The following is a 17,357-nucleotide window of genomic DNA, read 5'->3' on the forward strand; positions in this document are numbered from 1 at the left end:
TTACAAGTATTTTGCAATATAATTTAAAAATCAGACGGTAGCATTTTCAAATCTTCGTGTTATTTTTTCTTGCATATTATTTAAGGACAATAAGGGAGCTCTTGGTCCATCCAGGCCATCCAGTCCACTTAATTAAACATTAAATCAAAACACTTACTTAAAGCTACACTTATCATTCAGATATTTATCAAGCAATTTTTAAAACTGTTTTAAAATAACAACATTGGAAAGCAATCCCTTCAAAGGCCAATCACCCTGTTACAAAAATAAAGCTCTCTCAGCTAATGTCATCCTTAACCTTCAAACATTTATATTCATGCCCCTTGATCTTACATTCTCACAGTAAACTATGAAACAAGATACGTCAACACTGTCAGTTCTGTTAACAATCTTAAACAGCCTTAGATAACCTCTAACTCATCATTTTCAAGATAAAACCAATTCAGATATCTCAATCTCTCTTCATGTGGCAACCTTTGCTTTCCAGGTATCATTCTAGTAACCTTTCTCTGAATTCTTTCCAGCAATTCATTTATGTTATCCCTGAGGTATAGAACTAAAAACTGAACACAGTATTTCAAATGTGACCTAACCAATGACCCATACAATGAAATTATAATACTTTTAAAATCATATTCAGTGTTATGTATTTTCTCTGGCACTAACAACTGCATGCTGCTTGGATGGCTTAAGAGACTGATCAACTGTTACACCAAGATGCTTTTATTCTGGGAAGGAGTTTTTACTTCAGAAGTAGAGTAGATGATAAGTACTGTTGAGTATTGGAGCAATGTGTTATTTACTAGTGTTGTGATATATTCTCAGTTAAATCTCTAAGCCATTTGTCAATCAACAGAAAGATCCAATTAATAGCTTGGTACATATTTGTACTGTGGTTTTTGTTTTAAAAGAAAGGATTATATATATATAGTAAGTTTACTTTTTTATCATGCGTTCTTTATTATTTCAAGGATTATTCTCCATCTTATTTGAGAAACTATCCTCAAGGTTATCATTTAGTTGAAGGATCACCAGAAGATGAACATGTAGTTTCTGAGCAAAGTCTATTTGAACCGGGTAGTACCTGTGAGAAACATTGTTCCTTGTCTGAGAGAAAGCATGGTGAGGAAGGACATTTCATTAGTGAAAACAGTTCTGATAATGAAAGGCAGCAATGTGTAGAACAGATTGTGTTAGATAATAACAGAAGTGACTTATTAGAATATAGAACTGAAGAAAACTATACGACAGGTACATTTAACAATCCCAAATCCAGCAACACGTTTTATCATTTTGAAATGAATGGATTTACAGAAGGAAATCACGAGGAAAAAGACATTTTTGTCAGTAACTTGGAAACAAAACAGAATGATAACCAACAGTTAGCCATTTTTTGTCAAAATGAGGGAAATTTTAACATCCATGAAAAAGTTGATTACGTTAGAAGAAATGGTATAGGAGAAGAAAGAAGTTTAACAGATGGTTCATTTGGTGTTGAAGATAAATTCCCAATTTTGCCCGATGAAAGAGGTAAGATTGTGGTTTTATATTTGAAGAATATTAAAGTGAGAATAAACTGTTCTACTGCAAATAATTGACAATATACACACACACACACACACACACACACACACAGTTATCTCACACATGCCATTAAATACTATAACAGATTCTGTGATAAAACAGTATCTGCCTATGTTTCCTTGTAGTAATATGTTCATAAGTAAGTTATATCATCTCTGTAACAGTACACTTTATAAAGATGATAAGACTCTTTCCATTAAGTAGAAATATTTAGGTGTATTTAACACTTAAGGTTAAAAGATACAGATTTGGCAGTATAGGTGAACACATTAAAATTTTGCTTTCTCTTGCATAAAGTAAACATTTTGCTCTCAGTTTGAACCTGTTAAGTTAGAATAAGTGATATATTTTGTGTAGGTTTTAAAATAAGTAATGTGGTTTATGTTATTTGATTTTAAAAAATGGGTTTCTTCAGTTTTGTAAATTTTTTTTAGGTTAATAGTACCAAAATAAAGAATATAGATTATTGTGTCAAACAGAGAAGTGCAAATGATATCTATACATATATTTATTTCTAATGATGTGAGAAGATGTAGAAAACTTACTTTCTTTAAGCTTTTCAATGAAGCATGATCTAATTTTGTATTAAATTTTCTATAGCTCTCAAAGTTAATGGTGGTATGCAGCAAGCCCTGTGTAAAAAGCTGTAGTTAATTATAAATAACAACAAGTGCAATGGTAAGAAAAACGTAAAGAAAAAGTTTGAAATTTTGTTTTTTATTTTCATAATTTTCTTGTGAATGACATCAAAGATGAAGATTTTATACAAAATAAAACTGCTGATAAACAACTGAAGTATTTGATTTTAAAATCATGCCACATTGTCTGATTTAAAATTTTAATTACCACTGCATTTAATTGGTTTCTGTGATAAGCCAAAGCAAATGTCTAGTTTGTACTATAGTTTTTAATGTGTGGACCTGTATATCCAGGTGTTGCTTAATGCTACCCTTCTTTCACAGATCTATTCACTAAAAGATTGATATTTCTCATGGTAGCAGTTTTTATACTTTATTAGTTTAATTAATAAATATTTCTTTTAATTAAAATGTGGTTCAAACTAGAACTAATGTTCACTCTATCAACATATGAGTGATTTGCATTATAGACAGTAGCACATTTCCAAGATGATACCTCAAATCAACACACAAAATAGCTATGTCCCTTATATATCTGCCTATTAACCTTGAGTTAACTTTCTCTAAAATTCACATGTTTAATGTGAACTATACTGATGAATAATGTTGTTATTGTGTGACAATAGCCATCCACCAGTAGGTGGGTAACACTTCCTCCATGTGTAGTAATTCCCCTTAAGCTCTTATAGTTACAATAATTTCATTCTTTTCCTCGGCATTACTTTGAACAAAGGTATTTACTATGTCTACATTCAATTTACTGAGATTGGCATTCATCAAAATAACATTTTGTTTTACCATAGCTTTTGGTTTCAGAAGAATTGAAAATTATAATGAATTCTGAAGAGATGATGACTTCGAATTTGTTATGTGAAAGTGATGAAGTTATGAAAACAGGACTTCTTTCTACAGTGGCAACTGGAGCATATTGATTGTAGAGGACATTAGAGCTTTCGTTCAGTGTGTTTTAGGTTTCCTAATGTATACTAGGCCTCCTTCTTTCTTCCATTTGAGAATAACATAAGTGGACAACATATTTGACTGATTCTTCCTCCCTTCATGGGAAGGCAATCCCAAGTTTGTGTGGGTTTGACACTTTCTCATTCTTTCCTGTAGGAACTTGGGGTCCCTCAGGGCTGTGTTTTGAATGTCACACTTTTCAGTATAAAGATTAATGCCATCACTTACTGTTGCAAACGGGCTCTATGTCGATGATTTCCACATCTCATGTCAGTCATTAACATAAGGTTTATTGAGCGGCAGCTACAGACTGCCCTTAATCATTTACTGAAGTGGACCACAGCTAATAGTTTTAACTTCTCTCTCTCTCTCTAAAACTGTTTGCATGCACTTTTGCTGCCAACAGGGTATTCACCCCAACCCTGAACACTGTGTTGGTGAAGCTGTGCTTCCTGTGGTCCCTGAGACAAAGTTCTTGGGGCTTATCTATGACTGTAAGCTGACCTTTATACCACAAATCAAGCAGCTATGACCTAAGAGCACTGAATATTCTCCATATTCTCTCTTCCACCACATAGGGAAGCAGATTGATATTGTGTAGTAAAGATATTTCTTGCTTTTATTTGATCAAAACTAGACTATGGGTCTTTGATCTATGGCTTTGCCAGGACCTTGACCTTGATGATGCTGGTCCCCATTCATTATCAGGGACTTTGGCTCTGCATGGGAACTTTCCACACTTTCCCAATCCATAGCTTGTACACAGAGTCTCATGAACCTCCTCTACACCTCTGCTGTTTTTGCTGTATTCTTCGAAACTTTGATCCTTACCACAGCGTCCCATTTGGAGATGTATTTTCCTTCCTCAATGTGCCAGGCTTTTTCAGAACAGCATGGTTCCTTTTTACCTTCGTGTCCAGCCACAGTTGGATGAATTGGGTCTGTCCTTGGATACCATTGCTGTATACATTGGTCAGCCTAGCCCACCATGGCTTATTACAATCCCCAAATGTGACCTTTCTTTAAGTCATCTGAGAAAAGTGGATATTCCCAATTGGAAGTACCATCTTTTATTTACTGAATATCTTTTAAAGCCCTGCTCCATTCCCATTTATATGGATGGTTCAAAATCGGGTGACCATGTGGGATCTGTCATGGTTTGTTGTTGTTTGGTGGTTTCACACAGAATCCCCTCTACAGTTTCTGTTTACTGCCAAACTGTATGCCATTTCTCATGCCCTGGATCACAAAGAAGTTAAGCAGTACTCAAACTGCACTATTTATACTGACTCCCTTAGTACTCTACTGGCTCAGGAATTACTTCACTTTAGTTCTCACTTTGTTCTTGCCAATATTCAAAACTGACTGGCCCATTTCTTTTTTAACATCTACTTCTATCCAGTTCTTCTGAATACCAGGCCATGTTGGTATTTGCGGGAATGGGCTCGCTGACACCACTGCTAAATCTGTCTGCTCTAGCACCTTCACTGCTGTGCCTGTTCTTTATGTGAACTATGGTCCTGTATTCAAGGCTCGACTCCATGTCAGTTGGCAGTCAACTTGGAGTGAGCAACACGACAACAAGCTTTTCCAAATAAAACCCTATATTGGACTTTGGCTGTCTTGTTTTCATAAGGATTGTAAAGAGCAAGTTACCCTCACTAGAGTATGCATTGGCCACATTTTTTTAACCCATTGTTTTCTTTTATCTGGACTCTCAATGATGGCACCATTTTAGACATGTTTTGTCCCAAAGTTTATCTCTGTCCACTTCAGAAATGCTTTAGTGTTTGAAAGGCCATTGGCATTTTTTAATGCTATTTAAAATTTTAATTCATAAATTAGACTTTGTTTTTTAACATGATTTTTTTTTTTACAAACTGAACTACAATTAGCTCTATATGGAATTAGAAAATAGCCATAATGTTAAATAACTCAAAACCAGGATTAAAAAGGCCAACTTTAGGTGACTAACGCTGATGTTTGATCTTACCTGTTAGTAATTCTGGTGAGTTATAATAATTAAAATTATGCTACAGAAAGTATTTTAAAACTTGTATTGCTTTACTTTTTCTTTTACTGCTGTAAATTAGATTTTTAACTTGGAATTAATGCTATTTACGTTTTCAATTCTAAAATTAAACTTTGTTTTGTTTTACCTTAATTCCTTTCTACAAACTTTAATAATTTTTATTTTTATATTTTTTACCAAATGTTTGGCATAGATAGCCTAGTTGCTTCGTACCAGAAAACACCAAATAACCAACCAACCATCTAATCATTCAGTCAAGAGTAGGGTGATGGTGTTCTGCTGGTGTAGGTGCAACATAGCCTTCTGACACTATTTATACAATCACAGAAGTTGATCCATCACCTTTTTAGATGGCGTGGCTGCCTGACCCTATACATGCAATCACGGAAGTTGATCTGTCACCTTCCTGGATGATGTGGCCTCCTAACCCTATAAGTGCAATCACATGAGTTGATCCACACCTTCCTAAATGACAAGACCTCTTGACCCTATACACACGATCACGAGTTGATTCGCCACCTTCTTAGATGACAAGGCCTCCTGACCCTATACACACAATCACGTGAGTTGAGCTGTCATCTCACCAACTGAAGTAACCTTCTGACACCATATACATTAATGTAGAGTTGTTACATTGCCATGCTGGTTGATGTGCTCTCTTGCTATTCATTTTCATATACAGTGAGTTCTTTCATCACTTTAAGATTGATGTTGCCTCCTGTTGCACATTACACACCACTTGCTGTTGGTCTGTCTGTGTGAACATCAGTTCCAAGTGTTGAGGTGTTGTACAAGTTGAATCTATCCTCTCCTTGCTAATGTTGAATGATTACTGTAGGGTGTTGATCTTGTGCTGTACCCAGAAATAGGTGAAGATCTTAAATCCTAATTCTTAGGTTGAAAATGAAGATGGTATGGTTCTCATTCTACCTTTACATGGATGTCAGTATCTTTAGATGAGGTTCTGGGGCTAGTTGACTTGACAAGTAAAGTCTGATGTGCCCTATTTATCTACATCTCATGATTTCTACCCTTTTGTTTCATGAATTTTTACACATGAGCAAAGAGTATAACTAGCTGAGAAGTGGTGTGGTTCCCTTTTAATCTTTTTCTCATGGGATCAGGGGTATTCTTCATACCTTTCTAAAGTTGCTTTATATTATTCCTTCACACTGGTCCCTCTTCCTTCTCAGTGTGGAGTTGTAGCTTGTCTTGTGAGAGGAGGTGAGGGCTATATTGGAATTTATAATTTTTCTACACTGAAAATGTATTTCTGATAGCTTATCTCCATTCACACTTTCCACCCTTCGTCCCCATTTCTCTGGTGCTCACATCTTCTGTCAAACTTTGAAGTGAATGTTCTGTAGAGGACTGTAGTTTGTATGAGGTACGAATACTATGATTCGTAATTACTAGAACAAAGAGCTGATTGTAGACTATCATCTCTACTAGTTGCTAATAAGGATGGAAATACTGGATTTAATTGTAATGAGCAGGATCTATTAAGTAACAGATTTCAGCCTTTATTTTATGTAAATGAAGAATTGAAGAAAAGGGACAGATATAGATGGGAATGAAAAACATTAGCAGGTTATTATAGGTGATTCTTTAGTATGGTTTGGATCAAATTGTTTTTGAAGTAATTTGAGACAGAGTAATTAAATTATTCTATCCAAGAGTGGGAGGGGATGACATAACTGATAGAGCAAATGAAATTGTGAAAATTGCTCTCAGTGATACAGCCTTAATAGTGTACTTAGGGTCTAATAATGTATGGAAGCATAGGTCAGAAGAGCTAGGTGATAAGTACAAGAGATTGATAAAGATGTTTAAAGAAAAAGGCCATCACAACTTAATTCTATTGTGGATACTGCAGCAACTTAATGGTGGAGATGAAATTATCAGTAGATCAGTAAGACTGAATGCTGGGAATTAGATTGACACATAAAGATGAGAAGGCTGGATTTATGGGATCACTTCAATGGGAAAAGGGAATTTTTTGGAAATGATAATTTAGTGCTTTTTGGCTTTTTTGCAAGGGTTATTAGTTCCATCTATAAAGACAGTTTTAAACTAGGACTAAACATTGATGAAAGCCATAATAATGAAGAAAAAATGAGATGTAGTTCTTTCACCTGAAATTATTTAAAAAATTAGTTTTAATGATGGGCTGAAGTGTTATTACTGTAATGCTGTAGTGTATAAAATAAAATAGATGACTTTAGAATGTTAATCAGAATGGAAGATTTTTGATGTGAGAATAAATAAAAAACTTTGTTCATTGTAGAGAATTTTGACGACAAAACTTTTATGATGTATATGGTTACAGGTTATTTATGGATAGCTTACTAAAATTAGGGTGAGGAGTTGCTTTATAGGTAAAGTGTTGATACTGAGGATATTAAATCTAAAAGCAATGAGGTTGAACCTGTTTAAGTTTCTGTTAATGGTTATTGGAGGAAAAGGCTTTTAATTGGAATTTGTTACAGACTGCCAGATGAAACTGGTGAAATTAATGAGAAATTCTACAGTGGGTTTAAAATTCAGAGAATAATGATTGGATAATTATGGGTAATTTTATTTTCTGACATATAGATTGAAAAATATTGAAGTCAAATATTGATGTAGACAGTTCTAGAAATTCCTTGGTGAAGGAATCTACTAGGAACAATACTACTTTAGATTTGTTAACTTTTAATGTAGAAATTAATGATAGGGTGTGATTGAAGAGTATTTGTGTGAAAGTGATCATTATTCAATAATATTAAATTTTTACTGCATATGGAGATGTGGAGAAATATAATTTTGATTCCAAATTTTAAAATAATGCATTATGAAATATCTGTTGTTAATTGGGCAACTGAATTAATTGTAGAATTTTTTAGCAAAATAGGCTAGCTGTAATTGAAAAAATTTTAATTGACTAAAAGTGAAAAAGTTATAAGGAAAGAAAAACATTTAAAAGTTAAAACGTTTAAAGTCAATATTGTGAAGAAGGAATAATAGAATTATAGAAGAGTAAGAAAGTTGATCAAATGGGGAATTGAAAAAAGCTGCATGAAAAAGGTTGAGTACAAATGTAAAATAATAATTTACTTATACATTAAATAGTAAACAAAATATAAGGAGAAAAACTGTAGAGAGATATAGAAATGCTTATATTTGATGATTATGAGACTGGTAGTTTATTTTTACTAATTATTCTTCAACTTGAACAATTGCTAAATGGAAATGGTGTGGATTTTCAGAAAGCATTTGACACGGCTTGTTGGATGAAATTCTTCCTGTTGATGTGTAGGATAAATTGGCTTATTGGGTAGAAGACTTTTTGGATGGGATAAAGCAGAAGGTTGTTATAAATGGAGTTCATCAAATTGGATTAATGTTACAAGTAGGGTACTTCAGGGTTCAGTATTAAATGAAAGAATGGTCAATTAATTATTTTAATTTTCTGTAATGATATTGTGATTTTGGGTGTTTTGACTGTAGTTTCTGCTACTACTTTAGAAAAGGATTTGGATTATATGACGAGGTGGGTGTATAAATGGTAGATGGCTTCTAATTACATTAAATGCAGTCTAATACATATAGGATATAAGAATTTGAATTATGAGTGTAATTTTGATGGAAATAACTGAAGCAGTTTTAAGGAGAAAAAATGATTTTGATGTAGTTGATCAGCCATCCAAACAATGTACCATTGCAAGTTGAAAGGGAAATATGATTTTAGGCTGTAACTACCGAAATATTAAATATGAATCTAACGTAATTATCATTTTGTATAGGTCATCTGTTAGGCTATCTTTAAAGTATTGTGTTGAGTCTTCTGCTCAGGAAGGTCATTAAATTGATGAAAAAGTTTAGAGGATGATTTTGGAGTAGAAAAGTTGTCATATGAGCACAAATTAAGATCTATAAAATGGTTTTATCTTAAGAACAAAAGAGTTAGAATGGATCTGATTGTGTTGTTTTAACATTGATTGTTAATGTTGATGAATAATTTATTTTCACATTTGATTGTGAGAATAGTAAGACTGTGATACATGAATACCTATTTTGGCAGTTTAATATCCATCTTCAGCTGAAACAGCTTTATTTTTGTAAGAGGGTATTTGGAATTGGTTGCCTTCAGATCTGGTGGATGCAGGGAATGTAAATGTGTTTAAGGGAAAGCTTGATAAAAATTTAAATAATAAGAACTAGATTTGAGTGTTTTTAGTTTTGTTTTAAAGTTTAGTCAGTGGGATGATATACATGGACTAACATATCTATTGTCCTTAAACTATATGTTGGCATGGATATAAATTGAAAACTTGTTAATGGTTAAGTAAAAACAAATTATTTAAACTTAAGTAGATTAAACCATGGATAGGTTTTTAAAGAGCACATTTAGAGTCTTTCAAAACAGAAACATGTAGTTAATGACCATTAAAAAGAAATACTTACACAGGGTCTTCATTAACAAATGTTGACAAAATATAAACATGTAGTTAGTAGCTACTGAAAGGAAGAACTTACACGGGAGTCTCCTCTACAAGAAGTTGACAAAATATAAACTATGTGTGAACAGCTATTTAAAGGGAAGGCTTGTAGAGAAGTCTTATCTACCAGATGTTGACAAAATATAAACATGTAGTTAGCAGCTACTGAAAGGAGGAACTTAAACAGAAGTTTTTTTTTCTACTAGATGCTAACAACATATAAATATGTAAACAGCTCATAAAAGGAAGGAGTTATACAGGAGTATTATTCTCCAGATGTTGACAAAATATAAACATGTAGTTAGCAGCCACTAACAGGAAGGACTTGCACAAATGTTGACAAAATATAAACATGTAATCAGCAGCTATTTAAAGGAACGACTTGCACAGGAGTCTTCTATACCAGATGTTGACAAAATAGAGACATTACTTAAGAGCTACTTAAAGGAAAGACTAATACAGAAGTCTTCACAAGCAGATGTAGACAAAATATAGACACATAGTTAGCAGCTACTTAGTTGAAGGACTTCCACAGGAGTCTTCTATATCAGATTTTGACAAAATACAAACATGTACTTAAGAGCCACTTAAATGAAGGACTAACACGAGTGTTTACTAGCAGATGTTCACAAAATATAAACATGTGGTTAGCAGCTACTTAAATGGAAGACTTATATCAGAGTCTTCTGTACCACATGTTGACAAAATATAAGCATGTAGTTAGCAGGAAACTTAAAGGAAGGACTTGTACAGGAGTATTCTGTACCAGATGATTAAAAAAATATAAATATATAATTACCAGTGCCTGAAAGGAAGGATTTATACAGGAATCTTCACTTTCAGATGTTGACAACATATATAAACATATTGTTAACAGCCATTTAAAGGGAAGGCTAATGCAGGAGTCTTCTCCACCAAAGGTCAACAAAATATTAACGTATTTAACAGCCAATTAAAGGGAGAACTTATACAGCAGTCTTGCTAGCAGATTTTGACAAAATATAAAGATGTAATTAGCAGCTAATTAAAGGAAGGACTTACAGATAAGTCTTTTCTACCAGATGTTGACAAAATATAAACAGGTATTTAGCAGCTATTTAAAAGGAAGACTCCCACAGGAGTCATCTGTACCAGATGTTGGCAAAATATACATGTAGTTAATAGCTAGTGAAAGGAGGAATTTACACAGGAGTTGTTTCTACTAGATGTTAAAATATAAACATATAGTTAGCCACTTAAATGAAGGACTTACAGAGGTGTCTTCTCTACTAGATGTTGACAAAAATATAAGCATGTAGATAGCAGCCAGTTAAAGGGAAGACTTGTACAGGAGTCTTCTGTACCAGATGTTCACAAAACATAAACATGTAGTTAGCAACTACTTAAAGGAAGGACTTATACAGGAATCTTCTGTACCAGATGTTGATAAAATATAAACATGTAGTTAGCAGCTACTTAAAGGGAAGACTTATACCAGTTTTTTGTACCAGATGTTGACAAAATATAAACAGGTAGTTAGTAGCTACTTAAATGGAAGTCTTACACAGGAGTCTTCTCTACCAGGCATTAACAAAATATTGATATGTTTTTAGCTGCTACTGAAAGGAAGGACTTAAACAGGAGTGTTTTGTAGATGTTAACAAAATATAAACATGTAGTTAGCAGCCACTAAAAGCAAGGACTTGCACAGGAGTCTTCTTTACCAGATGTTGACAAAATACAAACATGTAGTTTGCAGCTTCTGAAAGGAAGGATTTACTCAGAAATATTTTCTAGTAGATGTTAATAAAATATAAACATGTTGTTAACAGCCAGTGAAAAAAAAACGTATTTTGGAAATTGAAATGTCCATTGTGAGTGAGAGATATGTGTAATGATATCATATTGTATTTTCAGTATTATCAGGTTTTGTGGAAATGAGAGTTTTATTTAAACTTTAATTAGTCAGTAAAACCTAATAAACTGAATTGTTGCTCATAGTGTTAAGATTTTCCAAGTAATTAAAAAAAAGTGTCAAATATTTTCATTTTGATAGTAAATTGTGCTATTGAAGTTTTTATTTTAATTTCCTAAAGTACTGTTTACTTTAATGTTGATAGTGTTGTTTTATGATAGAAAAGAATGATGTGCTTCAACTTCGAGTACTGTATAAAGCTCGGAGTCGAGAACTTCAACTGGTTACATCTGAGTTGGAACAGTTTAAAGAAGATGCTTCCAGAGAAATTCGCATTCTTAAACATCAGATAACTTTATTACAAGGTTAGTGAAATCATTATAGAACTTACTTTAATGTTAGTTCCTGCTCTTAGTTGCTAGTATTTGAGAGAAACAATATATAGAAATGTGAACATTATCTATTGCTAATTTTTATCATATTTTGAACCATATTTCACCTGTCTTTGTCAGAGAGGTTTCAGTGTAGTATCTATTGTTGTTGTAAAAACCAATTAATGAAAATTTGGGATTATCATTTTTAGAATAACTGAAATAAATATATATAAAGTGTGAAAGAAGAAAAAAATGAAATTTGTATGTAAGCCTGTAACTAAATTACACAATTGAAAGTTGCAGAAACAGAGGTGAAACTCTTTGATTAACATTTAATCTAGAATGTATATTGTGTATTTATAAACTTTCTTTAGTGTGTATTATTTCTTTGGTCTCTACATTCCCCAAAATGTTGAAATGTTTAGAAGTGATATTTGTGTCATAGTCATGTAAACAGTGGTGAAGAATGTAAAACTGATTGTATGCTGTGTTTTGGATCTGCTCTTTGTTACTTAAGCTGAGCTCACATGGACAAGTTACACCTTGGACATGTGTATTTATATTTGATGTAAGAACAATGTCTTTAGGAATCCGATTTTTATATTTAAGATAATTACTTCAATCAAAAATTAGTTTAAAGACAGTTCTGAACTTAATATTAGGATAAATTTTATTATTCCAAATAGATTTAATTTTTTCTTTATTTCTGTAGAATGATTACCAGTAAATAGTAAAATGTAATAAACTATTTATTTGTTTCCAGTCTGTTTACTAATTTTTGGAGTATAGAAAGAGTAATTGTATAGTTTTTTGTAAAACAACCTTTACGTTTTGTATTTTTCATGGAAAGAGGAAAAGGAACTAACTGTTATAAACCTGATGAATTAAGTTATTGATTAGGCTTTTTTTAATTCAAAAGATAAGAAAACTATCAGAATGAAAATACTGTCCTGTGTAAGTTGGCTAATGACAACACTTAATGTTAAAACTTCTACCAAAGTTAACAATTTTCATATCTAAGAAAGAAAAACTATTACTTGCTTGTTCTTCAACTGTAAATCTGATAGTGTTGCTTTTCCAGAAAATTTTGAACAGAAGTTTATTCTTAGAAACTACAAAAGTATTGTAAACATATCTTTTATAGTACATTGGTTTGAACTGTTTAACCTCTTTTCTTTATAATATAGTAAAAATAAATTCAATTTGGAATTTTGATAAACTTTTGAAGTTTCTGATAAAAGGTAAATTTTTTTCTATAAAAACTGAGTGCTGTTATGAGTAAAATGGAATTATTAGAATTGCCAGGTGAATTTTTTTCAATGTTGATAGTTAACCTTATGAATGGAATGAATATATTAAGATATGAAATTTTAAAAATTACAGATCTGTTTTTTGATATTAACAAAATAAATATTTAAAATTATTGAAGCATTATATTAAATATTTTTATTATTGTGGTAACAGTCACCTGAGAAGATAGAAGATTGAGCAATTTGGAATAGGCAAGAATTACAGAATAAAAACATGATGAGAAAAAGTTGACTGTTTGTAAGAACAAAACTATTGCTTTATAAAATAATAAGTGAATAAATGTATATAACTGTAAGTGATTAATTCTTTCCAGGCCATTGAGCATCTTTTATGTATCTTCTGCTGAGGAACAAGAATATATTTATGTTTGATAAAAATGTTGTTTAATGATCCATTTTATCAAGCATTTTAATATATTTTCAGGTGATAAGGAAGGTTTGTTCTTCAGTCTACAACAAGCTCAACAACTATTGGCAGATAAGGAGGAAGAAAATAGATCCTTAGAGGGAATTAAGGTAGCACAGGAAACTCAGTTGGAAAATGAAAATCAGGCTAAACAAGAGGTTAGTGTTAATTTGAAAGTTTTTATGAAATTTTGCTACAGATAGTAAAGAAAGTATTAAAGTTTCATAGAAAGCCATCAGTGACAAATTTCCATTAGCATTACACATACATGTACATTTTCAATTAGCTTAATAACATCACCAAGAGAACAGGAATTATTTATTTGAGTTTTGCTGTGTTCTTGACAAAATTGTATGAATTTGACATTGAAATATTTTGGGCTTACATAAGAAGTTATCAAATAATTTGCTGAGATAATAATAAATGATTTGGAGGCTGTGTTATGGCTAGTTAAATATGTCGTGGAGGGTAATACTAAGATAAAAAGAAAGGTATTTCTGAAAGATTTGCATTTAATTTGTTCAGTATGGATATAGTCAGTACTGATATGATCTTTCTACACTTAGGAAGATTATTTTTTATTATAATTATTAAAAACAGATGCTTGTTATGCCAGTAAATAGTGTATGTTGAATACCTTCTATACACATTAATTTCATGTTAATCATGACAAAATGAAGTCTGCAACTCTAGCACATTAAATATTTAGTCATAATTTGCACTGAATTATAGTTTTTAAACATTTTACTTTGGACTACATTAGTTTTCAGGTGATTAACAGATTTTATTACTAGTTCTTGAAACTACTATAGTTCAGTAGTACTGTTCTATTACAACTTGGAATGAGATTTCATGATGGTATTTTAAAACATTACTGAAATCCGGCAAGTATTGTTCCATTCACAACTTTTATAAAAATCTAATGGTAAATGGTATGTAATACCTCCATTTTTCTTGACTAGCACTGGTAAAGATTTTTAGTGCACATCGCTAGCCTTACACCTCCTACTTCTAAACACTATTTCTGGATGGATCTGGAGTACATGTCTTACTACTTTTGTGTGGCTGAAGATTTTTCTTTATCAGAGACTACAAGTATCATACCCATTGTCGTCAGGTTTTGGACCAGAAATGTCATTCTGTCCACCTTCCTACTATCTACTGGATGTTGGTTTCCAGCAAATGTGGTGTTAGTTGCATTGGAAATGTGAGCAAGTGGGGACAGATTTTGATACAGAAGCTCATTTTTCCTACCAATTCCCATTTTGATGTGAAAAGGTAGAGTTTGAAAAAGCTCTCTGATAATGTGAAAATGTTGTTCTGTACTTTATTTTAATTAAAGTGCTAATACCCATACCACCTGTCTTGAGAATAAATTTTTACTTCAAGTGGGTTTCTCGTAATAACAAGAGTATTGATTGCTTAAAGAGGTGTTTTTTTTTAATTAAAAAACATTGGTGATATAACAGAAAATAGCTTAATTCATGAACTATTTAAGTTTAAAATTGAATCAATATTTTCACTTTCATGATACATTTTATGCTCTTGTCTTTATGCTAGGTAATCCCACACTGCATCTTTACTTTAGGCTTGTTATACCAATACTCACTATACTCACAAGTTTTATGGCACCCATCTCTTCATGGTCTCTTTGCACCCCTGTCATTATGGATAGACAGTAATTTAACTATTCCATCTGGAAAAATTAATTTTGGCTCTTATGACTCCTAATCAATTTGATGTGAGTAACAGTAACTTTTATATAGTTTAGATTAAGGTAGGATAGTGTGTTGTGAACAAGCAGCTTATTCAGAGTGAATGTTATAGAATGAAATCTAATTAATGTCAAGTATTCTTTCAGTGATGTGTTTTATATATCAGCTTGCCTCTTTCATATTTTGGTTCATCACTTTTCTATTTGATGTCATTATATGGTTGAGTAGACCTACACTTGGCCTCATTGTTAACTTCTATCTCCAATGATGAGGGAGGTTATGTTTTTCAACCCTTGTATGTCAGTTTGTCAGTAAGATTTCTTGAAAATGGCTAAATGGATTTGGGTGAAAGTCAGTATTTGGACTATGATTCTATGTAGAACTGGTTAGTTTTTGGAGGATCGAGGTCACAGGAAAGCCATATGCACAAAAAAAATCCCTATTTGTTAATGTGTGAACTGATTTTTCACACAGTTTTGCTCTATAATGCAGCAAAAAATAATCAAATGAACTTGGTGGACATATGTGGAATATTATTCTTTATTGTCCTACCAAAAATCACCCCTATTTGTTCATTATAACAGATATATAGATTCATTTTCATATTTTACGAAGGATGAATATAATCAAAACAATTTATCATAGGTACCCCCTCTAGTTTTCTTATGTATTAATATTTTGTATATATTTTGCAAAAACTATTAAATTTCTTAAAGCTCAATTACTGAATAAAAATATATTTATATACAATTTACATTTCAATGTTTGGCTAGGAATTAGCAGTAAATCTTGCATCATTTTCTAAAAAAAACTGACTGATGCATGTGAGGTACTTGTTATAAGTATTTATATTAAATTAGTTCTGTGAAGTTTCAAAAACTAAAACTTATTTTCATAATTGTTTTGTGCAAGTTATCAAATAGTGCCAAAAAGTTGGTTGTACTTTTTCTTTCATTTTCTTTGATCATTGGTTATTAATTGGAGTTAGTAAATTGTTTAGTTTAGGTAGCCTTAATTGCAAGTAGGTTTTGATGAAGACTCTTGTAATTTGACATTTGCTACTAATAATCCTGGGTATTTAAAAAAAGGAAAGCAAGAAATGAACAGTTATTTTGTTATGTATGACTTGAGTACACCATAAAGATGTATATTACTTCTTCTAGCTCATAAGAAAACTTCAAGTCCAAGAATCTACAATTGACTCCCTTCAGCTGCAGCTGGCAGATCTTGGCCAGTCTGAGAGCCTGGTGCGAGCTCGTGAACAGCATGATTCAGTTTTGAATGGCTTAAAGCAGAGGCATATGGAGGAAACACTGGAACTTAAAGAGGAGATTGATAAGTTTAAACATCAGTTAGAAGCTCAGGTTGGTATCTTTAAGTTTTAATATGAATGTTTAATGTGAAATTATTGGCAAATTATTAAAATCAATAATGTAATTTATGCAGGTTTATTATATGGCATACTTATTAATGTTTATTTCATTCACCAAAGAAGTGTAAAGTTTCTAAAGATTTTTTTTGTCACAAGTGTGAAATTTAAAGCTCAATCTTCATGTTCAAAGTGATGTTCTTGATGTGGTTTAATTTTCACTACATTGTCAAAAGTAAGTTTTTCTAGCATTTGCTGCATTGACAGTATTAGTTTTATTACTAATTAATTCATATTCTTTGAATGTTAGACAGAGAAAGCTGTGATTTTGCAACAGAAGCTTGATGACCAAGTACGAATTTATGAAAAAACTATTTTAGAGAAAGTAGAGATCATTACCAGACTTACAACAAACCTCAAAACTAGTCAACAGCAGTGCCAGGAACTTCTAGAAACTGGTAAAAAAAAACTTCTTTTATGGTGCTTTAAAACTGAAACTTAAATATTCCATATAAATATATAATTATTTTTTTTATAATCTGTTTACAAAAGTATGCCATTGCTAGTATCAAAGAATGGAACAGAAAACTGTAG

The 17,357-nt window shown here is 32.0% G+C and overlaps 1 protein-coding gene across 17 annotated transcripts in view; it reads left to right on the forward strand.

Moving 5' to 3' along the window:
• Positions 1-17,357, forward strand: part of LOC143257592 (uncharacterized) — an 82,284-nt gene that overhangs the window by 21,828 nt on the left and 43,099 nt on the right. For all 17 annotated transcript variants that reach the window (XR_013031950.1, XM_076516525.1, XM_076516526.1 and 14 more), the window contains 5 exons: positions 972-1,530; positions 11,811-11,954; positions 13,698-13,837; positions 16,558-16,758; positions 17,074-17,221. Coding sequence is in view for 16 of the 17 variants with exons in the window: in XM_076516525.1 (XP_076372640.1) it covers positions 972-1,530; positions 11,811-11,954; positions 13,698-13,837; positions 16,558-16,758; positions 17,074-17,221 (1,192 nt within the window). In the remaining variant the exon portion in view is untranslated. The remainder of the gene's footprint in view (positions 1-971; positions 1,531-11,810; positions 11,955-13,697; positions 13,838-16,557; positions 16,759-17,073; positions 17,222-17,357) is intronic.

This window comes from Tachypleus tridentatus, chromosome 7 (genome assembly GCF_004210375.1).
Source record: "Tachypleus tridentatus isolate NWPU-2018 chromosome 7, ASM421037v1, whole genome shotgun sequence".
Taxonomy (NCBI): Eukaryota; Metazoa; Arthropoda; class Merostomata; order Xiphosura; family Limulidae; genus Tachypleus; species Tachypleus tridentatus.